Raw genomic sequence first — 25,965 nt, 5'->3', positions numbered from 1 at the left:
TTTTTCCACTTCATACAAGACATGTTATATAAGAGATCGATAGATTTCAGGGAAGGGCACTAAACCAAATCAGTAATGTTCATGTGGTAGTTCATTGTAATGCTGATAAACAAAACCTAATAAAATGCAATACTTCTCTTGTTGGAAGCCATTAAGTGTGATTTAAAACAGAAAAGCTCTCAAATATTTCATTGATGAAGTGTCCAATGTCTGCATGGGCAGGCATCATGTTCTCTTCAGTGAAAATACACATTTTCATGTTTTGCTGTCCGTATGGCCAATGTAAGGCACATAGACAAGAAAGTAAAATGCTGTCAGCTTCTGCCTTTGGCTTTCAAAAAGTGAAGTAAACAGGAAATCCCATTGTAGTCTATGAGAGCATACAAGTTCTAAATTATTTGAGATATTGAAAATTAATCTGAATTTGAAATCAAACACTCTGCTGTATTGCCTGAAAATAATGTTCCCCCTCTAACTTTGGGTTCCTATCCCCAGTAAAATTCAGCACCTTAGGTTTGCTGTTGGTTCCTTCAAAATTCCCACCCTCTCCCCCCATCTTTTTGCCAGTTACCAGCCAGCTGGATCACCCAGAGAAGTCCTTTTCAGCAAAGGGGGGCACCCTCAGTGACAACAATATCCAATTTTTATCTTTTACAGACTTTCTTTTTGTTTTAACACTTCCATTATTTTCTGCTCTTTGAGAATATCTTTGGTTTTATTTTATGTCATCTTTCTTCAACTTACTTACAATTGGAAGGTATTTGCTGTATGTCATGAAGGTATTTGCATGATGTCAAATCTTCATTCTTGTAGCACTCAGAAAGAGATAAGTACAATAACCCTAACTCACATCAAATTTCTTCTGAAGTCCACGGAAGTTTTGCCCGAGTAAGGCTGCAGGTCTCAACCACGTGTTTGCTGTACAGTGTGTACTGCAAGGTCTGGTATTGTTTAACGCTACTATGTTTGTTTTTAGCGACAGTTTGCATAAAGATGTCTTATGGGATAAAGTTACAATAGGCTTTGTGGTGAGGACAAGGTAAGAAAACTGGAAATTAAAGCTAAAAAGACCTTTGTCTCTCGAGGAAGACAGCGAAGGGTGTCATATTTCTTTGGCATTGTAATGCTACTAAATTACATCTGCTCCTCAAACATTTTTTAGAGAGAGGATTTCTAGACCCAGCTCCAATTTTTCTGGAGATAGAAAACGTCCGGCGCACTCAGCTTTTTGTGTTTAGGTCATTTCATCAACTCTCCCCACCCGTCCCCAGATTTTAATTTAACTTGCAGCTGCCTGCCGAGTCTCCTCAGCTGGAGCCCAGCGGCAGCCGAAGGCGCTTCTCGCCCTCAGGCTGCACTGAGGGCATCACCTGTCCCGGCGCTGCTGCCGCACCTGGGCCGGGCGGGGCCGGGCTGGCCGGGCTGGGCGCTGCTGGCCGGCGGCTCCAGGCGCTGGCCGGTGGCTCCGGGCGCGGGCCGGCTCCCCTGGCTCCGGGCCGGCTCCGGGTGCGGGTCGGCGCCCGGGGGAGCGGCGCGGGGCAGCGCGCACCATGAGGGGCCGCGGCCCGGCCCGCCCCGGGGGCCGCGTGTGCTGATGTAATCGCCAGGCAGCCAGCGCTGAAATTCAACACCGCGGCGGGCGGGAGCTCCGCCGGTGCCGGGGCAGGCGGTGCAGCGCCGCTCCGCCGCCGGACTCCGCGGGCAGCCGCGGGGCGCCCCCGCCGCCCGGCCCCCGGCGCCCCCCCCACCCGCCGCGCCCGCCCCCGCGGGCTGTACGCGGGCCGGGCCGCCCTCGGGCTTGCGCGGAGCTCGGCGGAGACCTCGGGGCCGGCGGGCTTTCATGGACAGGAGCTGACCCTGCGGCGGCGCGGCGCTCGGCTTTCCCTCGGATCTCCGCTGCCCGGGCAAATGCATACAAATGCATTTGGGAGCCGAGAGGACAAGGCGAGGACGCATCTCTCCCGCGGCACAAACGTAAGCGGGAGCCGGCGAGACGGGGCGCACCGCACCGCCACCCCGCCGCGGGGCCGGGCAGGGGATGGGGCTGCGGCTCGGCTCCCACCGCGGGCGGGGGACGACGACCCCGGCGGGCAGCGTCCCCGGCTCTACCTTCCGAGCGCCAGCCGTAACCCCGCGGGGTCCCCGGTGCCCCCGGCGGACCGGCGGGGTGCTGGCTGCTCGGACGGAGACCGCCTGTATCGCTGGCTGCTCCTGCCTCTCTCCTCCGCACCCCTGGTGTCTTCCTGGATGTGCCCTATCCCGTCCGGCACCCTCGTGTCGTCCTGCCCTCGCCCACACCGGGCAGCCTGGCTCTGGTGTCCCCGGGGAGCGGGGACAGCCTGACCCGAGAGCCCGTGCCCCCTGATCCCCGAGGGGGAGCGAGGATCCCGGGGCCCAGCCTTCCGCAGGGCCCGTAGTAACCTGGCAGCTCCTGCACCCCTTTGGTACCAGATAATAAATCGCGGCGAACAAGTACACGCAAAAGCATGTCGAATTTGCGTTAAAGAGCTAAGGCTACTCTCTTAATACCAGAGCTAGCCAGATGAGCTGCTCTGTATTCACATGTTTTTGCAATTGGCTGAGGTGTTTCTCATGCATCCTCACCTGTGATGCAAAGGTAGAGCTCTGTTCTCTGCAGTTTACCTAAAAGCAGCCTCAGTAAAATGATTGAATTTATAGTTGTGATGATATCAGAGAGGTTACTTGTGTGTGTCTCTCTTTGTGAAGGGGTGATTTTGTTCTGGCTGTGTCTTAAGTTTACTGAGCGTTCTGAGCAGGACAGAAGAATTTATTTAGTGTTGTAGTGAGGACGATGCTGCTAAAGTGTGCCTGATGTATAATCTGGCTGTACCTGAATGCTTGTGAGCAGATAAGGGGTTTCCTGAAGGTCGACTTCCTAGGAGATCTGTTTTTAATGGCTATGTCTTTGGGACTTCTTCAGGAATTGTCTGAGTGCAATTTCAAAGTATGTTTTTATTTTAAATCTATAAAGGGGTATTGCTGATGGAGAAACATTAACTGCATTATAAGAAAGAGGTACAGTAGCAGAGATGCAGTTTACTAAAGTTCAAAACGTGAGATAGCTTCAGAATATATCAATATGCTTCTACAATATTTACCTCATTTACTTCTATAGAGAGCGAGCAACCTGGTCACTTGCCTGTGTTAAGAAACCAGAATTCCTCACAGAAGGATCAGGTTTCCTTAGCATATGTCAAACCAGTAAATCCCTTGAAACTTCAACCACCTTTTCCTTGAAATACCATTAGGTCAGGCCTGTGTAGGGGTGTCTCTGCAGGTTAAGTAAGTAAAACAGCTGCATGACTTCTAAATCTCTCACCCCATTTATTGACAGGATATCTTAAGTATGAGCAGCCTTGTGTCACCCTTGTTTCTTGCAGGCACCAAATTGTAGTATATTTGAAAAAGGATCTACAAAATATACAGAGACAAACCCTGTGAAGGAAGAGTATTTCACATGAGTAGGAATTCAAGTTATATACTTTTTCCTTCATACAGAAAAAAAAGGTGGTGTAGGCTATCTGGAGAAGTGAACTAGTGTAAGCAATCAGAGATTTACTCGTAAAACTGTTCTAAAATCATGTATTTTCAATTTTTTTTTTTTTTTTTTTTTTTTTTTTTTTTTTTTTTTTTTTTGGAAATACTAACAGAGTTGACTGTTCTTCTGGATTTGGTAGTTTCTTATTTTAAGCCAGATGCTGTCCAAAGAATGGGCCACCAGGCAGGGAGTTTCCTGTCTCTGAACCCCAGTCCTGTTGTAGAACTCCTCTTGGGGCAGTGCTCCTCTACGTCTCATCTCCTATTTCTCCAATTTCCTGTTAATTAAAATTGTGAAATTTGGCAAAGCATTCAGGAGCTTCCCCCCCTTGATGGCTAATAGCATGGTACCATCTGTGACCAAATGGGATGTGAGTGTCACACCAGAGAGATTTTGCAGGCTGTTGTGTTCCCTCAAACTGTGTTGCTAGTAGGTATTCTAAAATTTGGGAAGCAGCACTGGACCTGCTGGCTAATTTAATTATAGTAGCAAATAAAGTTATATTTCTTTTTATATCTTGAAAGATGAGTTTGAGAGTTGCAGGGCATCTCTGTCCACAAGGTGCTGTGACCTTTCCAAAGCCCTTCTCAAGCTTGATGGACCCAAACTGCCATTCTCCTCAGCCATCCCTAGACAGATCCAGCGAAGGAATGTGTGTGGGGCAGGTGCTGTGTTTAAACCATCATCCCTGAGGAGCACAGGACTGAATGCACCTGTGGCAGCCACACTGCAGACAGGTTTACTTGTCCTTCCTAGCAGCCAGCTGGTGGTATTTCTTCCTTTAAACCTGAGATTTAGGAAACTAAGCTGGATCGAGGAGGATACTGCTGTGCACTGACCAAACTGGAGTTCTTTATGCTGCTGAGTAGTCTTCAGAGGATGGAATTTTTCATTGTAGTTTGCCACAACTTGCTTTGAAGCTTATCAGTTTTCTCATCCATCCATCACCCCTAATGCTAAAAACCCCCATGGATAGTTGCTGTCCACTCTGTAGGAAGAGGCAAATGGCAACAAGGTGTCAAAGATTATCAGAAAGATGAACTCAGTGTTTAGTGGTGCAATAGCTCCGTCACATTTGGTAGTGCCTTCCTTCAAAATGATTCAATAGTGGCCCTCAGCATGTGCTTGCATGTACAATAGAGCAGATGAAAAGGTAAAAGAAGGGGAGGAAGTTCAAGAGAGACCCCTTGGCTATGCCCTAAAGCCTGGGTATTGGAACAGCTTCAGGTGTGATGTTAAATGGGGAAAAATAGCCAGCATTTGGGTCAGCTGAAGTCTTCCACGCCACATGATTCTGCATTTTTCTGTTGGTGTGTCCTAGTATCTCCAATATCTGTGGGCTCAGCTGAGACAAGGAGCCAAGCTCCATGCAGCTATGGCAGATGATGGGTCAAGCCACCTACACATTATGCCTGGTGTATGGTGTGTGGCTGGAGCCTGGTGTCTTAGTGGCTGTGTTGGTGTGAGAGTGAAGACTGAGAACTGACTGTTCTGCAAATGTACAGAGTGGTGATCTCAGCCAAGAGGGAGGTTTGCATGGATTAGGTTGCGCATGGTTTCATTTACAAAAAATTTTCCTTGTGAAAAAAGATAGAAGGAAGTCTCACTTTTCTCATGCATTAGAAGACCCCCAGCACTATGGTTGTCTCTGGCCCCTGTTTTTTCTCTTAGTTGATAACTCATCTGTTCTTGACATTAGCTGGAGAGCGAGCATTGTGTAAGCCAGACGTTTGTCTTTACTTCTTACAAAATGTTTCTGTATATTCAGATACATCTGTGTAATTTACAGCCCTGGGAACACGTTGTAATTTCTTGCTTTCCTACAATGTTTGCTGGGAAGTGACAGAGGCAGGTACCTGACAGACACAGCTTTGTACCTGGCTGGTGTAGTAGAAGAGGCTGTTGTAATTATCCATTTTGCACCTATGAAAATCCATTTTGCACCTTTGCAAATCCAATTTGCACCTTTGAAAATAATTAGAGTCAAAGAGTTGCCCTGAGTTTTAGCTGATACAGTGCAATGCATGGACTTTTCTTCTGGCACTGCTGTCTTCTGTCACTGAGGTTCTCATTTGATCAAAAGATGATGCATTGTGTGATGCAGAAACTTTGAACTTGAATTCTGGGCTTTAGAACTCTGAAAAAATGAACTGAGTGTCCTGTAGTGGACGAGCTGTTTGGACAACAGGTGATGTTAAGTCTTTTTTAGGAGTGGCAGAGTTGCTCCAGTAGACATTTCATGGCTGTAGCAGGAGAAAGCTTGAAGGGAGGAATAGCTAGGGATTGTAGCGGTGGTTAATTAAAGAACATGCCCCTACAAGCATGTTGGGATGTGTAAGGCATAGTTTCCACTTTTCCCTCCCTCTGTGATAAGAGCTAAAGCATTGACGCATATTTTTGAATATCCTATATGTTCTATGCGTTTTCTTCTGAAAGACATGATGTATCTACCATTTTACAGTGGCAATGATGACTATCGCGCCTCATTGTTTCTTAAATTATTAATTTGTTCTGTTTGCCAAAATTTAAGCTCTCACAATATTCAAATCCACTTGATAAAACCAGGCTATTGCTCTGTGGTTTTCATGTACTTGGATGTTTCTGAAATGTTTGAATTCCAAACCCTTTAAAAGATTAGTAAGACTTTTCACTAAATACCGCTCTGTGTGTGTATGCACATGTACTTATATATCTTTTCTTTCTGTTTAAACCATATGTTTCTGTATAAAGAGTGGTGGTGTTTTCTTCCTACCTTTTTTTTTTTTTTTGTGTGTGAAAATCTGGCTAATTAGCTGGCAAAATGAGGTGACATAAAGTTATACTTGAATCCAGATACTCAAGTGCTCTTTGACCTGGCCCAGGAAGGTTTTTTAGTCACTCAGCTTTCCATATTATGAAAAAATCATTGAGGTTACAAACATTAATGAGCAAGAGGCTTGAGTGTGAGTTGATTGGTTAGTATCAGAATCATGTTTCTGATATTTTTGAAATATTTCTTCTTAGAACTGAGAAGATAGAAGTTACTGTAATTGTGCCGGGTTGTCCAACATTTACAGAAAATAGATTTCTTGTTTATTATAAGATTCAGTCACTGATAAGAGTGATTAGATGTTAATTTGGCTAAAACGATAATTAAGAAACAGTGGACAATCTGCTCTTAATCACAGTAAAAATGTAGTCTGTACAACATTCAACTCTTCGAAAATTTTGAGCAGATAATCTAGATCAATCTTATGTATGTTTACTGGAAAGACTGAAACACCTATGTGCTATCAACATTATTTTCATACTAAATCCAAAACACAACACTTGACCAGGTACTAAGAAGAAAATTGTTTCACTGTCTGAAACCAGGGCAGTGAGCCGGTGATAGCAATCAGTATGACATTCTTCTACCTGAGCATGGACTTGTAAGTTGAAATGTGATGGGATTTTTTTTTACTTGGTAAAGAGCATGACTTGCTTGTAGCATGATAAAATTTTATAATACAAGAGCAAAAGTTTGACACAACATTTTCACTTATGGGAAGGTGATGTGATCTAGTAAGAAGACTGATAAGATCTCAAAAGTATCTAAAGTGTCTAATGATCTCTACAGGAATTAACTTGTCATTTGGGGTTTTTTTTATGGTAATATATTTTTCTTTCCAGGAAGAAATTTACTATGTAGCAGCATTCATATTTGAAAGCTGCTGCAAGAAAATGTAAAGCAGATGCAGTCATTTTATTAATAAAAGCCAGTGTAAAATATATGTGCTATGTATGAGGGCATACACAACCTGGATCTTTGTGTGAAACGCCTTCTCAGTATCAGTGGAAAGTTGTACAGTGTGATGGCATTGATTCAGGACTTGCTGAAGTCAGTGGTATTCTGCCATTTGGATCTTGAACCAGGTCTCTAATTCCTTGGAGTTCTGAAACTGTAGATGTTTTCTCACTTTTTTTTTTTTTTCCTTTCTTTTCTTTTTAGGAAAGCTCTCCTTTTCGTTGCAACATGTGTAGCTGTGGGTGTTGCACAAGTACCCAAACAAGGTGAGAATGCTTTGTTTATAATAGGACATTTGTGTAATATGTGAGTAGATGAAAAGAATAAATGACTGCTGTTACTTGTAACCTTAGGTTCAGATCATTAATTCATGTGACTTAAAGAAAATACCAATTACAGCATAATGAGAGCAAAAGTTTAAAGCACCAGTTTGGAAAAGATGACCTTTCAAAAATTACTCAGATTTTCTGTCTATGAAATTGCTTACATATTTAAGCAAGCTCTTCATAAAAAAGAAGCCTTGTACAGTAAAAAGGCTTTGATTGTGTCTTCACTGCAAGTGGGTGTCCTTGGGGGTGGCAAGCTATGACTGAGCTACCTTTGCACTTAAGGCAGGCAAACCATGGCACATAATACAGGCTGGCATTGCTAAAGCAAAATGTGAAATTTGGTATTCATTTGGCTTTGCATTCAGATGCAGATGTTGTGAGGAAACAGGGTTGTCTTGTTTTTAGTTTCTTTCTTAATCTGCCAGCTGTTATAACAGCACCAGATGTGCAGCTTGCTCTGGAGACTGTTGTGGGAATGATAGGTCCCAAACTGGCGGATGCCAACGTGCCATTTAGTCACTTCTTATTTGCCATGAGTGCGGCAGCATCAGTTCTCCACCATGGTCCTCTGCTGTACAGGTGAAGCATGAAGTAGGTCATCCTTGGCTGGTGAGTGTGTAACTGCAAATACTCATCTGAATGCAAACAGATGGCTTGCGTGGTTAAGGCAAGACTCATTCCTGATAATGTTTTGCTAGAGCCCTTTGGGATATCTCAGCAGCCTCCCACCACTATTCTCACCAATGCATTTTTCCTGCTTGTCATTCCCAGAGACTGGCAAAGTTTGATTTTTCCTTCAGTCATGGAGTTTTTGTTTTGCCTCCCCCGTTGCCTTTGTAGTTTTGCCCTCCAGTGCTGCCCATTGCTTGCCTGGTAAGATTAGTTGTTGATTTTTCACATCCCGCTCAATGGGGGCCATATGCTTTTGTGATGATGGGATTTTCCCGGATTTTTATAATAGCTGAGCCAAGTTCTCACTGGAGGAGGGGCAGCACTGTTAGATGTGTGTGGCCTGCCCTGCTCCAGGCCTGCAGGGATGGAAAGGGAAGAGGCAGTTTTAGGGAGGCAATTTACAGTTTCCCGGTGTAGCGGGAGCAGGTGACAGATGCCAGAGTCAGCTGTGTGGTGACAATTTGAGTGTCTTCATCCCTCCAGCCCACCCTCCTCCTCTGCAAAGAAATAAACCTTTTCTCTCACTCCTCATGTCCCTCAGCCTGAGAATTGCTCTTCACTGACCCTTCAGGGGAGGACTGTGAAAGCTGCGGGGCTGGGGGTGCAGTAACACAGGGGAGTGGGTGGAGACTGAGTCTTACCTGCCTCTTGGCTGAGAGTGCATCCATGCACTGAGCTTTGTAGAAATGGGGTAAAGCCTCTGGTCTCAACATGCTTATATGGAATTATTTTTTATTTTGTTACCAGCAGATGAAGGAGTTTCCTTTTTTTCCTATTATCATTTTGTTGTTATTGTTATTACTGTTATTCAACAGCATGTCTAGATAGCCATATGAGGAGCCTTACTGAATGGAATCTCCTCTCCATCCTTCATGCACAAGTGCCATACATAACTTTATTTTCTTTAAATGCTTTATTGGGATCAAAATGATGCATTGAATCTTGATGGAACTTTCTCCCCATGAGTGAATTTGATTCCTCTTGCACTTTATTTGCACAGTGTGTAAACAAAGTTGGATAAAGCAGTTCAGAGAAGGAAACCTCCTTGGAAAAAACAGAGAGCATTGCGAGTATATCCTTCAGTTTCAGTATAAGTTGCAGAGCTGCATTATTGCATTTGTAGTGCTTAGTGTTTGTCCAGGAGCAGGATTGCATACCCATTAGGAACATGTTAACACCTCAGTTTTTAAACTTCCTTGGCAGTTGTATTTTGAAAAAAGAATATTCTGCCAAACACGAAGATGCTAGCTAATTAACATGCCTTCTCTCCTGACTTGAGGAGACAGCCTCTGCATGCTTAACCTGAGAAGATACACATTGTTCAGTTTGGTATGCTGCTGTAAATCATGTCCAGTAAAGTATTTGTAAAGATACAGTCTCAGACTTTAGGAATCATACTTTGAGTGAGGCTCAAGGACATGCAGAATTAATGTGTCTTGCTGGATTTCCTATGCCAGTAATCTGATCTGGCATCCAGGAGAGCATTTGCTGCAGCCAGGTATCTTAATGTACCCAGTTGCAGATGCATCATCACCTAGAAAATGGGCAATCTGAAGAGAAATTATTCTTGGTTCTGGTGGGCTGGCTGATGAATGGACCTTTTCTTTTCTCTTACCCACATTGGAAAAGGGAAAGGAAGAAATGTGTGTACTAAGATTGCTGAAACAGGGAGAACATCTTAGAGATCCTGCCTTCAGAGTAGCTGTGAGTATGGAGCAATGTGGGAAATGAGCAAGAGGGACTGAAGGGAATATGCATGTGAAACAATCCTATAGTCAAATCCCTTCATCCCTCCCCTATTCCTTTGTGGGTTTATTTTTGTGCCACATGAGAATCGGAAGGTTTTTTGCCAAAGCTGCTGTAAGGTTTTGCCTTACGTCATGATGCAGTAAGGTTGTGAATTTTTAGAGATCTCCTCGAAGGTGGAAGAAAAGCACTTGGCACCAAAAACCCTAAACAACCTTTCCTTCAAGAAGCTGAGCTGTTACGATTTGGGGGACTAATGGGTTGAATGAGCAGTAAGTGAAGACAGATGTTTTTCAGACATGAGTAAACAAAGAAAACTGACAACTGATAGGTAAAGCAAATAGTGGTTGTCATGCTGGGAGGAAGAATGAGAGGGTTGCCTGCTCCCAAAATCCAGTGTGCTGCCAAGAGCTTCTGAAAGCCTTAAAATAAAATAAATATGCATGTTGGACCAGAAGTGAAATGACTGGCCAAAAAAGTTTGGAACAGCCTTTTGGCTTGACAGTGGGTTAACACACAGCAAGTCAGCAAGGAGTAATTCCTTTATACTTAGTTTTTTGATGTCATTTTTCACACAACATTTATTTGTGTTAGGCTCTCTCAACACCTGTCATTGTTTGCAGAAATCTCTTTGCAGGATAGGAAAAAAAACCCAACTTATTCCTCATCATGCTGACTACTTTCTTTAATAACTTTTAAACTATGTGCTCTTTTCAAATCAGAACTGCCAAAAATGTGACCATTTTGCTTGCAGTTTGCCTTTTATTATTGATATGCTCGAATGTAATTTTTAAGCTGACTATTTTAAACCAGTTTAAGCTTTTTATTTTACACTTGAATTTATAATACTTTGGATAGATCACATGTATTACTATTTTAAAATAAAAATACGTAATTAAAATTTCTTAAAAGTACAACTACTTGCTAAGTGTTTCAGGTTAGGATGTGATACTTAGACACAATCTTAGGTTAGACTAGCAGCTCTTCTCCTTGTGCAGTCAGCTGGCCCTGCCAGTGCACAGAAGTAGTGGAGCAGTGTATTCTGCCTTGGGGACTGTTTGCATGTGTAAGACTGTTTGCCCAGAGCTCAGGACCTGTGTTTCTTCCCAGCTTCCATCCACAAGGGTAGCGCAAGCACAGATTTCTCCTCCAGAGCTACGGGCAGAGCAGGCAGGACGGGGTCCTGGCAAGGAGCAGTGGTTCATTAGCAGAGGCACTGTGCTTTGGAGCTCTACTAGAACCTGACCTCTGTTATCAGCCTGACAGATAAAAATACAGCCATGGTGAATTAATTGCTCTGAGGCAAAACATCTTGAGAACTTGGCATACACAGGACTTTCTGCAGAAATACTCTTTCTCCATACCTCTGTCTGCACTGGCTACTTGCCAGGATAGTCTTGGCCCGTCCGTGAATCTCAAACACGACCAGAAACACTACAAGGTGTGTAATTAATTTTCAAGATGCACAGTGTGTTCAGGTTGATGCTTTTGGTTCCAACTTATAAATCACTCTCAAGGAAATCTCAGGCACTTCTCATAATTTAGTGCTGAAACTAAGCCAACATCTGTCTGTTCTAAAAGTTTGCTATGAATACGTTCAGTAAACAGAGAAAGGGAAACTGGGAAAGGTGACCTTTTTTCCACTAAAAGCGTAAATATCAATTTGTATCAGTGGCTCTTTTCTTTTAATATTGCAGCAAATCCTTAATTTTTCTTCTTTACCCTAAATTTTTGTTGTGCCTTATAATAGTTTTATTTACTTAGTAAATGTCCATAGCAAAAGTAGCCTCAGCAAAATGCTATGGAAAGTGCCTGTGTCTGCCCAGCCAGGCTTATTTGATCAGTGCAGCTATTAGATACCAGAAGTAATTTTTAATATAGGTGTTTCTCTGAAGTTGTTCCTGTCAGAGGTGGAAACAGATGATCTCCTATGCTGCTGTGTAATGCTGTTTATGAAAACTAGTCTTTAGTTTCCCTTTGTGAAAACAACTCCTAAAATATAGGCTAGGGGGACCTTGAACTCATCTGGTCCTAACTCCTGCTGAGGTCAGAGTCAACACTGAAGTCACTTCAGGCTGTTGGGTTCTGTCCAGTTGGTCTTTGGGTAATGTCAATTCTTGCAGATTTTCAATGTCTCTGCCCCCTGGTCCAGCACTTGACCCTTTTGTGGTGAAACTGCTTTTTCTTTGTATGGAGCTGAAATTTCTTGCGCTGGAGCTTGTGACTGTTGCTCCCAGATTTTCTCTGTTTTCCCTATGGCCTCAATTCAGATAATGGACAATTTTATTTAGAGTCCCCCAAACCTTCCTGTCTCTAGGCCGAGTAAATGTTGTTTCTTCAGCATTTTCAGTATGTTTTAGCTCCTAATCTTCTTGTTCCATATTTCTGTGACTGCATTTTGATTCAACATCTGCAATATTTCTGCACTTTTCATAAACACCCAGGCAGTTTTACCAATCCATCTATAAATGCCATAAATGTTGTCTTATTTTGAGATTCTACAGAAAGGCTCTTGGTGATCTGTGGGTTAGCTCCTACTCAAGCCTTTATAGTGTTTCAGCTGCATCATAAGGGATGTAGCAGTGTCTCTATATTCATCCTGAAGGAAGATGTCTATGCCTACCAACTCCAATTTGCCCAAAACTGATTTAGGCAATAAGAAATTAATTGGGTCACCTTCAACTGTTCATTTCCTCAAAGGTGGCCTTGATTTCTTATCCCAGAACAGATAAGATTTCAGTTTATCAGGATGAGAGATAATTGTGTTTCTACCCATTAGGTGAAGATATTTAGCCAGGTAAAAGATGGAGATACTGTGTGACCCAGACTAAGGGAAGGCTTAAAGAACATAGCTCACATTGAATGAGAAACTGGAGAATCCAGCAGTGAATAAACTACTGCCCATTCTTCTGTAGGAAGATCTATCCAGATTTCTATATGTCAAAGCCAAATCTATAGAACATCAATCAGTAGGACAGCTGCCTACTCCGTGTCCTTATTGTGTCCTGCTGTGGAGTGCATTTTTAATTTAATGTCCTGTCATGATAGCTGCAGCCTTGTGCACTTAAGGGGGAGAGATGAGCCAGAAGACACGAAGACTTCCCCTTGAGTCCTGACAATTCTCCTCTTTCCTTGTTCCTCACCACTTCCACTGCTCCAGAGATCACCTTATCCATGGCTCTAACAAGTAAACTGTGTGGAGGGGAAGGAGGCATTACTGTGCTATAAATAGCTTGTCCTTTCTTATAAACAAAGCAACCCTTCCCTCAAATGCTTTGATTTGAACTTTTTAGATAAAGAGCAACAGCATGGATTTATTGCAGAAGGTTTTTTGCAGAAGAGAAAATTTTCCAAAAAAAGACTAATTCTCTGCTCCAAGAGTAGACAGGATTAACTAAATAAATAAGGAACTAACCAAAGTGTATTTACTGATCCCTGGAAAGTTTGAAGAGAGCAAATGAGGATTTTTCACTTTCATAAGTGAATTAACCTACAATGGGCATTTTGTGGATCTTTCTGTGTGTTTGTTTAGTTTGATTGTTGTTTTTTTTTTTTTTTTTAAGATGGAAATTTTGTTCTGGCTTTAATTATTTTCTTGATTTATGTGAAAGATCAGTGCCTTCTAGGAGGGATTTGGTGGTCTTACTGTGTGAAGTGTATATGCTCTGAAAGGTACAGATTTGTTAAAATGTTGTGTACATTTGTTTATATGGATCTGAATGTATGAGCTTGTAAATTAAATCAACAGTGTGCCTTTATTTCTTTTTACAGCAATAGATGTTCTTCATCAACTAGGCCTAGTGAAAGATGTCCAAGAGCCTTCAGAGACAGCAGTGCCCTCAACATCCTCTCTGTTACCTCAGGGTACTCGTCTAACTGCATCCGGAGTGGTGCTAAGCAATGATGCACACGTCGAGTCCCGCATCACTCAAGTCATACCGCCGAATCTAGGGCATCAGTTCACCTTATTGGCTGGGCTGTTCTCTTACAGAGCCAGTAATGCTTTTCTTTTCAGTGTTAGGAGCAAAAGCAGACTGCAGTTTGGTGTCCAGCTGCTACCGAGAAAGGTAGCGGTGTACACCGGAGGGAAGCAGCCCGTGTACTTTGATTATTGTGTTCATAATGAGCAATGGCATTCGTTTGCCATTGGCATTGGGGACAAGACTGTCTCACTGTTTGCTGAGTGTGGAAACAAGTACTACAGCAGTGAAGTACTTTCTGAAGTGGAAACATTTGATTCAGAGGGTGTATTTACCCTGGGAAGGATGAGCTCTCACTCTGTCAGCTTTGAAGGAGTTATATGTCAGCTGGATATTATTCCCTCTGCAGAAGCCTCTGCAAACTACTGTAAATATGTGAAGCAGCAGTGTCGCCAGGCTGAAACCTATCGATCTCTGCGTGGGACCTCACTTCTGCCAGATGGGCTGGATGCTTTTTCAGAGATGATCATTGATGAGGAAAACCAGGAAGATATATCAGCTTATAGATGGAAAGAAGTATCAAATGTGCCTGTTACCAATGTTGCTCAGATTCATTTTTTACCAGACCATTTTGAGTTAAGAAATGCCTCTGTATGGGAGTTTGCAGAGACTAAACCTCTGTTGCTGGAAGCTTGGCCTCAAACAGAACTCCAGGAGAACATTGATCCAGCTCTTCAGCAGCAGGAGATGAGCACAAAAAGAAACATCACTAAAACCCCTGCAGGATCGTATCCAAATAGTTCAGCTAATACCACAGAAGATGCAGGCAGACATAGTGAGCCTTCTCTGATCTCTCCTGTAAAACAGAGTAAAACTAAAAGCAAGGGAATGGAAAAAGCAAAACAGCATTTACATGAACCAAACAAAAAGCAGCAAATCTTCAACACAACCCTGTACAGTTTGCCTGCTGAGCTCCCTCTGGATAATCAACTCCATCTGGGGCAGGAAGGTGCATTTGATGCTGATGAGACTTATCATACAGAAAACACTTATGAAAATGGTATTGATAGTTATGCTTATGACTATGAAGATCTTGGCAAAATGTTTGAAAGGGGAAGTGTCAGAGGTCCAAAGGGGGAAACTGGACCTCCTGTAAGTTATCTTTATTACTCTTTTTACTATATTGCAGCAGTTTATGTTTAACAGAGGCTTTGAAAGAAACCTCTTCAAGCATGCCAAAGCTGTGACTGCAATTTCTCCCAACTATATTGTACAAATATTTGTCTGCCTTAAATGTGTCTTTTTCTCACATGTAATTTTAATGTAAGTGTCATATATTTCATTTACTGGAACAATATAAAGACATCCAAGATATTCACATTCTGGTGAAGTGGTAGGCAACCCAGACTTCTTTAAAATTTGGAATGCAGCTGGATGTTTGTATCTACTAATTACAGAGACTGCTCATGTAATGAAATTGCAGGCTATTTAATGCAGTTCACAAATATGGATGCTGGTCCATAAAAAGAACAACCAGGCTGCTTGGAAGATTGACACAGTTGTCTTCTTGTCTGAGCAATGCTGTCAACATTTATAGTTGTAGAAATAGACCAGCTGCAGAATTTAGTCTGCAATCATTCATAACCCAAGGTTATAGGGTTAAGCAAACCTACATGGAAAATGGTTTTTAGAACAATCTTACAAGATTTTGAGGTATTTTTCCAGTTCACAGGGTAAATGATTTTTGATATAATTGCAAATGCACGGTAGTTTTTTTAATAGAAACTCATTTATCCTTTCTTGTTGTGTGCACAAGTCTCATAAACTTTTTAATACATAGAAATGTGCCCATATATATGAAGCTACAGACCAGAAAGAACATCAGTTCCTGCTTCGCCTGGGAAATATGATAGATCATGCTTCGTGCTTGTGTGAGATTTTGGTAAAATTTTTAAACCATTGTGTGAAGTAAATAATTTCACTTGCTTCTTTTGTTTGGTTGGTTTTGGTTTCGTAAGTGTTTATCTGTGTGGTTATTACTGGAAAGCAATTTGATATGTGTTTAGCAGCTCCTAATATATATTTAAATATGTCCATAAATTTATTGTGTCTATTCTTTCAACACTGAAATATTTTTTACTTGAACTAGTTAAGAACAACTAAGAACCTATTCAAAAGTTCACTTTTTACTCTAAACAGGATCCAGGCACAAAGTAATTGTTACACAATTGAAAAACGTGTTAACAAGTAATTCACACTACTCCAGAAGTTCTCTTGCTTAATCTTTTTCGATTGTGAAGTCAGTATTTTTTTCCCTCTCTTTGTCCCTTATGATAACACTCATGGTGACATGTCACTAAGCATGTAGCTGTCATCAGCATGAGGTTAATTTCCATTTTTGGACCTTAGGAAGTTTAGTAACTACTAATGAAAGGTTTGAATTTTAGCCTGTAGCTTGTTTGTTGTGATTTCAGTCAGTCACAGCCAAGAAAGTTTAAATCAAATCTTTTTCACAGAAATGGCTGTTGATAGTGTTGGTTGTTTGCATTACAAAGAAACTCCAAGCAAATGCTCGGGGTTGTTTTTCTAGACTCTACACACAGACACTACACATGCAGTGGCAAAGCTGACAGCTGACTTGAAGGGTTCAGAGGTGTCTGTTACCATCTTCAATGCTGTCTTATAGACTGGGGATAGAGAAGTTTGTCTTGCTTAGGGGTGCAGACTGTAGTCTGTAGAGAATATGGTGCATTTGTACTGAGGTGCTTTGCTGGGTCAGGATTTAGATAACATGCCCAAGGTCTTAAAGATCTGTGGTAGAGCTGGGAAGTTAATCTAGATCTTTATGGGCTCCAGGTTGGCTGAAGGGACCAGCAGCACCTGCTGGAACAGAGGCAAAGCTAAAACATGGCTCTGCCAGAGAGACTGACACCAAAGGGGGAGAAACTAAGAAACAATTCTTAGTTTCTCTGCATGAACTAAGAATTGTGCTCTGTGGAGATTGTGTGGATTAGTATCTGCTACTGCTGTTGGTCTCAGACTTGAAGAGATGATCTTGGTTTACTTTCTCAGTCCAGTCCTCCCATGTAGAGAAGATGAGAATTAATGCAGCTTTTATATGTGGCTCTAACACTTTAATATGTAAATACTCCAGAGTCTGCAATGTGAAGCCTAAAAAACTCCTGCAACACTGAAGCAACTTGAAAACTTCACTTGCAGCAAAAAGTCCTGATGAGGCATGAAGCCCCCTCTTTTTACTTCTTCTGCTGTGTTGTGGTTGGTTTGAATCTTCTTTTAAGATTTGAACACAGAAGTTAATGTTCGTTCTATTGGAATTGACAGGCAAGAACTAGCTTTTGTGGTTCTTAAACTACTCAGCGTCTTTTAGCTTTTAATCATCCACCAGAACTGATTCTTGCCTTGTATAATTAGCCCTCTTATATTCCATGATCCCACAGCTGTGGCATTCACCCACCACTGCAAAGGGCTCCAGAATTCAGGCTTTCATTTATGGATAGGGTATAAAAAGGGAACAGCTATTTCTTCTAAATTATTAAGACCCTGATTAAAATTCTAGCAGCTGCAATGACCAAACCTTCCCTAGAAAGATATCAAGTGAGTTTAAACTGGAATAGTAGGATTTCCTGAAACACTACTTTCAAGGGAATGCTGCTCTGTTTATCTGATGAGCCACTCCTCTTTGGGATGCAGATGGTGTTGGCAATCTGTAGAGAATACAAAAATAAATGTGGTATGTATTTTTAACTGTTTACTTTCAAGCTGATATTTTTCATTGCACAATAACAACGTAGTTTGCAATAACATGGGGCATAGTCCCACACTGTTGGAAGGAGAGGCTGATGTGAGCTAAAGTGCTGATTTATGTTACTTGCTGGTAGGCAATTACAACTTCAGGCCTATCTGCACAGGATGTGGCCTTCTAGGAGAAATGATCTAAGAATAAATTTGCTCTATTGGAAAAGCTTTTCTAGATTTTCAAGATATTCTGCCGGAAGGAGGAATGGTAGAAGACCAAATGGTGGTGTTCCTTCTAGTTGGTAAAGAGAAGCAGTCTGGAATTGTTGCCAGGAGCAAGGGGAAATGGCAAGCCCTGCAATGAGCAGGATTGAGTCCTGGAGGAGCTGTCCTATTGCAATCCAGAGGTGTGAGAGTAAGAACACTGAGAGAGCAGTTCAGAGATCCCAAATGTAGTGCTAAATGAACAGCAGTAGCTTCTCTGACACACTTATTTCACTTATTTTACTCTCAGCTAACCTTTCACACTTCTGCTGATTGCACTCTTTGCTTATTCCTCAGTTGAACAAAATTGCCTCTTGAGGCTCCCCCTGACCACAGGGGATATGCAGGTCACCTAATCCCTTTCATGCATTTCCCTGCCCAGGCTGTGAAATCTCAGTTCCTGGTGATTCAGATAAAAAGTTTAGATTCTTGCTGTTGTTTTTTGGGGGTTTTTTGGTTGTTTTGGGGTTTTTTTTTGGTGTTTTTTTGTTTCTTTTTTTTTTTTTTTTTTGGGGGGGGGGGTTGGTTTTTTTTTTTTTGTAGCAAATAATAATGTTATTATTTAAAAATCAAACATTTAATTAAATTTCCCTAGAACTGCTGCAGTTTCCTTATCTTCTGCACAACAGTATTGAAAAACTTTAATCCATAACCCAAAGCCATATATATATTCCTCTGATGTTGATGACATTACTTTGACTGTTGTAGGAAATTTTGACAGAGAAAGGGAGACTTCCACAACTGCAGAGAAAGAAGGTTAACCATACAGAGGTGGCTGCCTGCTCTTGGAAAGGCGTTTGGAAAGAGAAGTGTGCAGATTTTATTGTTTCCACTGAAATGCAAGTGAAACAAGAATTAAAATAGGTGTACATTCAAATTTGGTAGGATCCTTGTTGCTCAATAGTTAAATTAATATCTGAATGAAGTGCTTAAAGAAGGTAAACAAAGCAGCTAGGAGCACAAAGAAAAATTCTGAGTGACAGGATTGGAATTCCAGATGGTCTAAAACTGGTGGGAGTAAACTTAGTGCAATAATACAGAAATTAAAAATACAAATGCATTATAGGGAGGGACTGCTTTGACAGTCGTGAGGATCATAAATTGGTATCATACTGCAGCAGACAATAAATACATCTTTCTGCTGTGATGTTTGATACCTTAGGAGTGGCGAGTATCAGAGACAGGTTGCTTCTTCTACTGGTTTGGGTATGATGACATTGCAGTTTGGATAAGTGTCCTCAACTTTAGATGAGGAGCTTTAAAAAGGATGTAGACAGATGGAAAGGATTGCAGATGATTGCAGTAACACAGGTAAAGTTGTAGAAAATATGATTCTGAGCAAAGTTTAAAACAGAAGTGTGTTTAGTAATGAAAGTTAGGAATAAATACAGTTATAGTTTTGCAAAGGGTTAGTTAATAAAGATAATTTTTTGCCTCTTCACATTAAGTGTGGCAAGACAGAGAAGGAAATTTTAGGTGGGATAGGAGGAAAACATAGCTTATCAGAGTGATACCTGAACAATAGAACAAATTACATTAGCAGTGTTGGAAGTGAAATTGCCTCATGGGGAGGTTTTAGAATCGGTTTGGAGCTTGATGGTTCTGTTTACTTCACTGCTGCACTGCAGGTGTTTTGGTGATGATGTGCAGAAAGTTTCATGGATGTTTTGTTCTGCTGAAGGACTGCCTGCCTTCATATTTGATGAATCAGGTCTTAAACTGGCATGTTTCTTTAACTTATTTTTTAAAAGAATAGTTTGAGATGACCAGAGTTTGAGTGGCTGAGATACAGTCAAGAGCCTTTTAAAGAGAAATTTCATAGTTGCTTTACAAGAGAATGTTCAGTGAGTAAGATTAGATTTAGTTTAGTAAGATTTAGTAAGATTCTAAATGAATTCACCAACACGTGCTGGTGCAGAAGTTTTAACTACCTAATGCAGAATTTATTGCTGTGCATCTGAAATCTTAGAGACTTGCTATATGTAAATGCAATGTTTCCTATTACGTCTGGATAATAGGTTAAGTTTAAAACCCATGTAGCAGAAGTAAACCAGGGCTTCAGTACCTAGGAAAATGATGTAAGTTATTTCATGTCTAGGAAAGTTCCTTACATTTGTTCCAGTGACCATTGGAAAGGCTGTGAAAATTTCTGGAATAGTAGCACCTACTTTTATTATTTCAGGATTAAGCAATGATTATTTGGAACTTGAGCTTCTTTGCTCAATAGCTAAATGAAGTTTTTACAGTTCCTAAAGGCAGTAAGTTGTAGTATCTTTTTTTAAGTTACAAATGATCTGTTTTGAGCAAACTGGTTTTGTTAAACAATTTTAAGTTAGCATCTGTAATATTTATACAAAATAATTTCTTTTTGTTTTGTTTGATAGTGGTGGTCAAAGTGTCAAATGCTAAAAATCACATCAACATTTCTAATTGCTTCAGGTTTGTTTAATTACTGTTTCCAGTAGTTGGAAGAAAAGCTATTCAAACAAGGGACTTATTCCTTGGTTTAAGAGAGATTGGATCACAGTCAGATGTTGATTTCTGTGGTTTACATGGATGCCTGAGAGGCTTAAGTAGCTTCCTAGGAAGTATAAAAATAGTCATACTGTTTTGAGGTTGTAGTTGCTTTCCGAGGTTGTAGAAATACCCATGACAGAGTAACGTGGAACTGCTAGCTGGGATAGCATGTCCAGGAAGACTTAGGTGTGTGCTCTACTGAAGTCTGCTCTCAGCAGAGGTGTTGCCTGACTTGCAGGGAGGAGTCTGTGCTGGAGGCTAAAGAGTAACATCCTCTGGTTAAGCAGAGTACTTTAATATTTTAATCAAACACCTGGATGGCTGGGGCTAGCTGCTTATTATTTGAACCAGAGACTTCATCTACAACAACTGACTTTGTTTTAAAATGCCCTGGGAAAATGTTTTTAATTTCTGTCTGCCTAGTTCAAAATTTTGCTGTTTCTTTTCTTTTAGGGGTTTCTGAAGGCTTAGTTGTGATTCGTTTTTTCTTTTCTTGTGGTTTTCTTTTTGTATGAAAAGAGATAGTTATGTTTGAATTAGAGTAATCAAAGTGGATTTGTGTATTCCTTTATTTGTTTTCTATTGCAAAGGAAGCAGATAGTGTTTAAAAAAATTTAGAAGCCACTTTGGGAAAAATGTTCTCATTGCCCTCATTCAATACATCAGCAACAAAGATCAGTGATCTTAATACTCAGTATGGTTCTATTAGGAAAGTGGTGGGGTTTAGCTGTTCATGTATTTTTAAGGAAATGTCCGAAACAGGGATAGAGAAGAACACAAATCACAAAAGAATGCACACTGGTTGCAACTATTTCACTTAACAAAAAATGTTTTCTTTTGTAGTCCCAATTATCTAATCAAAAGGCGTCTCTTAACTTACATTTTGAGAGGAGATATTGAACACATACTGCTTCAGCAGGGCAGGGTGGGAGCTCTCTGTGCCATTTCAAGTGCATTTTTGAACATGGACAAGAATGCCAGGTCAAGAGTTTTCCATGTATCTCTGTTACATTTCTTGTGCTATTAAGCATGGGGTCTTTCTACTTCAGAAAAATGAGGATGTTAGTGAGCATTTGTGCAGTTATAATGAATAGAGCATGCCCTATGCTAAAAGCATGACACGTAATGGTTTGATCTAAAGACCAGTGGAAGTGCAGGTATGGGTTTCAGCATGACTTAATGTAGCACGTATGGACATGCAGATATTCCCAACTACATTTAAACTCCTATGTTTATTATGATTATTTGGAGAGGAAATAGATAATATTTGTAGTTCCTTAAAACAATGGTGGTTTTCCCAGAACTGTGCATAAGTTATCTGTATTTTGGCGAAATTAGTGTAATTAGCTTGACAATGCCTAAATTCCATAATCAGCACTGTCTTCTCTGCAGTGACATTACCTTTCTAAGAAAAAAAAGTATAGCACAAAACTGTAGGTTTCTAAAAATCCGGCCTTTGTCTTAATGAAATGTTGCTTGTTAATAAAACCCTCAAGGCTGTTTGTCTTTTTCCTTCCTCACTTCCCTTCTTTATCTCTTCCCTCTTTAGCAAAACCCTCCTGTTGCTCATTTCAGCCACCACAATGGCCCTTCTGCTTTTCCTGGTATTCCTTTCAGCCAGGTTTCAGCTCTGTTGTTTGGTGGTGGGCAGTGTGGTACTCAGTGTTTTGCCTGGTGTCTCAGCTAAGAGGATGTCATACATATGGAACAGTGTGAGGAAGCCTGGGTGAAAGAGCAGGTTGAACCCCAACTGCTGTCATCCACTGACCTCCTTCAGGAGGTCTAACTTTGCTGATGCCCATATGCCCTTGCAGAAAGTACATGGTTCCTGTTACAGCTGGGGCTTGCTGTGCAGGCATGTGGATGGGGGTGAATTCACCCTTAAGAACAGCCCATCCCTCTGTAGGACTCTTAATTTGATAGTGGAAATATAATATAAGGTAGTGCAGACTTTAGTTTAGAGCACTCATTTGTATTTGAGTACAGTGAAGTTGATCCTGGGGTTTTGAACCTGAACAGCTGTTGTTACGCAGAAAAAGAAAGGTTTCTATGTTCAAAACAACCAGATATGCAGGGGCTGTTACACTGTCTAATATGGCGACTAATAATCTCATTCATTTGCAAAAGATACATTTGGCCATATACTAGCATCTTAAAAAATCTGCCTTATCTTTAAAGAGAATGATATTCATTATAATAGAAGGGCAAATGTACTACCAGTTATTCATAGTAGAAGTTTTAATAGGAAACTGAACAGTAATTTGTCCACATTTATTTTCTCTATTTCATATTTGTAGTTTCTGTGAGGTGGTATTTTATTTTTTCACTTTTACTCCGACCTTTCTGAAATGTTTGGCATGCCAGCAAGCCTATTGGAAAGGCTTAATTATTCTCTCTCCTTTATTTAGAAATACAGTGCACTTGCTTTCTTCATCAAATCTTTTCTTCCTTTAGTACCAATACACTTGAGTAAAACTTACTATCCAGATTGTTAGCTCCGATTTCTCTGACACAAGATACTTTCTAAACAGAAATCTGATTTGCAGTCAGATTAAAAACACACTCTCTTGTAATTTCAGAATCAGATTTCAAATTGAGGAGGTCAGCGAGAGCACAAGGTTGTCAGTTAGCAAAACTGGTCTTATCTAGAGTTGTGATACTGTCCTTGTGTCAGGTTTTAGCCTCAACTGCTTTGATTTTCTATCACCAGGGTCCTCCAGGTCCTCCAGGTTTACCTGGTCCTTCAGGGAAGAGAGGTCCTCGGGTGAGTAAAACAATTATGTTCTTCTGCACCTCTGGGCAGGTCACCAGTAATCAGACTGGAGTTTGCATAATTTTGTTTTTCTCAACTTTATTCATATGCTTATGGATTATTAAAGTGTATGATTCTGAACATTTGGCAGATAGGTTAAAGCAAGACAAACTGCTGATCCTCCTGTGAGCTTCCAGTGTAGTTAACTCCATGTATGGGTGCATACACTGGGCATTGTTATATTTATACCTGGCTTTTGCTGCTCCCAGAATTAACTTCTAGTTTTTCCATGCTGCCCCCATCTGCTGCAATCTAAAGCCAGATTCATTTGTTTTGGAGTGAGGGGGAGTGAGCAATGCAGCCTCAGAGGAGCAGGCACAGATACAAAATTAACCACTGCAAGACAGACGGGGGAAAAAATTCATCCCAAAAATCTCTTTTAGTGTCCTGAGCTTCAGCAGCTTGCTCCTAGGTTGCTATCAGGGTGCTTTGCTACAGAAATGAGCTCCAGTAGGAAATGGTTTGTTTTGTGTGGGTGGGTGCAGCCCAGCAGGAGCAGCAGCCTTGCCCAGTGCCTGGGGACAGAGCAGGGGCTTTGCCACAGCGACCTGTGACCACAGTGACCCACTGCCATGCACGGGGACAATCCTGTGCTGTGCCACTGTACTCATTAATTAACAGGGCAGAAGAGGCTGAATCTGTGTTTGTGCAATTGGGAACTAAAACCAAGTGCTTGAGCAGTCCCTGAGGTTGTGGTTGATCAGGGGGGTTTTAGGGGAAGGGCAGCTGGAGGGAGCAGGTGAAGGTTTGGTGTGGGGATGATTTCAGGCCATGGTAGCTGGAGATGTGAATGGTTGTGCTGCAGTCAGCAAGGCAGATGGAAAGTGGGAGAAAAGGGGCTCACATCTGTGGGCTCAGCAGATGTGTGGGAGGAGTTGTGGTTCAGCCTTTGAGGAAGGTTTAAGCACGATGCTGCTCAATAGCCTGTTGAAAGCCAGCACAGCACAGGACGTTCCAAACTTGGGAAGGCTAACGTGGGAAGCGCACTGGTCAGAGATCAAAAACCAAACTGATGTTCCAGAGCATTTTGGAGGCAAGGGAGGAGAGGAGACACATTTAAAAGTGTAAAATGAAAAACATTCCTTCAAGTTCATCTCTTCATGACTTCTTGGATCCTCCTGTGTAAGAGCTGACAATTATCACAACTCAGCCTTTTTATGTTGCACACTGCCTGTGGCAAGGATATGTCTGGCATCAGAGGCAGGATCTCACATATCCGAGTAGATCCTCCCTCACAACTGGGAAGTTTTCTTTGTCTCAGAGGAGGCTGTTCATATGTTTAAAGCCATGCCTGTTGGTGAGATTGCCCTTGCCCAGCTGCAATTTGTTTGGGATTTTTTTTCTGAAGGTCTTTTTAGAGGCATAGAGTACTTAAAAGCTCAGTGCTCTACTGTGTGAGTTCTCTGGATTAATTATTGTGTAGGATGTGCTTTCCAATGTGAAGGGACAGCTTACTGCTGTAATATATGTGGAAAAGTATGAAAATGGCTGAGATGAACATTTACTAGTAGTTCTGAGTTTAAAATATATTTATACAGGCCAAGCAAGTCTATAAAACTATTTATTTGATCAAAAAGAAATGGTTTTGAAATGTCAGTGTTCTTTACTTTGTACAATACTGATAAATTCAGGCAGGTGCAGCTAGTCATGATGTATGTTATGACAGGAGTTTTGTGAGCCAAAGTGCCCATGGAAACTTTAACTCAAAATTCAGTTCCTCATCTAGCAGCCTGCCCTGTGACTTCTGTTTTCCTTCACCTGAGTTGCCACTTGTGATCCTGAAACATGACTCAAGGTGTCAAAGGGAAACAGCAGAGTGCAGAGCTGCATTGCCTGGGCCTTCATCAGAGTGTGTGTCCAAAGCTGATCCTGACAGAGATCCACATGGTTGGGGCACTTGGGGCATGTATGGTTCATGGTTAGAGACTTCCATTGAAAACTGACTTTGCTCCCTGCATTTCTATGGTAAAGAAGTTCACATGTGACAATGTTTTGTAAGTGTCTTGGCTTGTTCCAAGTTTCTTGATAAGGAAATTTCAGCAGTTCCAGAATTAGTGATGACATGAAACTCCTGTGATGCCTCATTCCATGAGAATCCTTTTGCACTTCTGCACTTCAGTATTGTGCCCCAAGACAGTAACGCTGCAGGCAGCGAAAGCAGGAGCCACTGCAGCACTGCTGGCACTTTCTGTTTGTTTCCTTTCTCCTAAATCCCTGAGAGTGCCTCCAGAGTTGCCAGTGTGCAAATTAATCTCTCAAACAGCACGTGGGATTAGCATTTCTGAGGGGTTATGTCAACATTGTCATTAGTGAGAGGGAGTGCTTAAGAGATGCAGCTTTCAGTGTTACTGCAAGGTGTAATTCCTAACTGAGGCCTCGTGTGGTGGAAAGGCTGAGTTTATCTGTTGTTACACCACTGAATATACAGGAAAGTTCAGAATTATTCTTATTATATTTGGATTTTGTAAGAACTTTGGCCTTAGTGAATTCAACAGAAGCTTTGTTGCCAGTTTATCAGGGACAGATTTTCACCAGTTTGGTCCTTCACTACTTGGAAGATGAATAGCTGCTGACAACCATTGCAACAAATATTTTCCCTAATGTGCAATTTTTCAAGGGGTGAA

General features: G+C 41.5%; 1 protein-coding gene across 2 annotated transcripts in view; it reads left to right on the top strand.

Annotated features, from left to right (window-relative positions):
* The first annotated feature begins 1,666 nt into the window (after positions 1 to 1,666).
* COL24A1 (collagen type XXIV alpha 1 chain) overlaps positions 1,667 to 25,965 on the top strand; it is a 125,530-nt gene continuing 101,231 nt past the window's right edge. For both annotated transcript variants that reach the window (XM_038144923.1, XM_038144922.1), the window contains exons 1-4: positions 1,667 to 1,974; positions 7,530 to 7,591; positions 13,844 to 15,144; positions 23,240 to 23,293. In XM_038144923.1, coding sequence (XP_038000851.1) covers positions 1,919 to 1,974; positions 7,530 to 7,591; positions 13,844 to 15,144; positions 23,240 to 23,293 — 1,473 coding nt within the window. In that variant the 5' untranslated portion in view covers positions 1,667 to 1,918. The remainder of the gene's footprint in view (positions 1,975 to 7,529; positions 7,592 to 13,843; positions 15,145 to 23,239; positions 23,294 to 25,965) is intronic.

Source organism: Motacilla alba, chromosome 8, assembly GCF_015832195.1.
Source record: "Motacilla alba alba isolate MOTALB_02 chromosome 8, Motacilla_alba_V1.0_pri, whole genome shotgun sequence".
NCBI classification, from domain to species: domain Eukaryota; kingdom Metazoa; phylum Chordata; class Aves; order Passeriformes; family Motacillidae; genus Motacilla; species Motacilla alba.
This window is presented reverse-complemented; position numbering and strand designations above follow the sequence as displayed.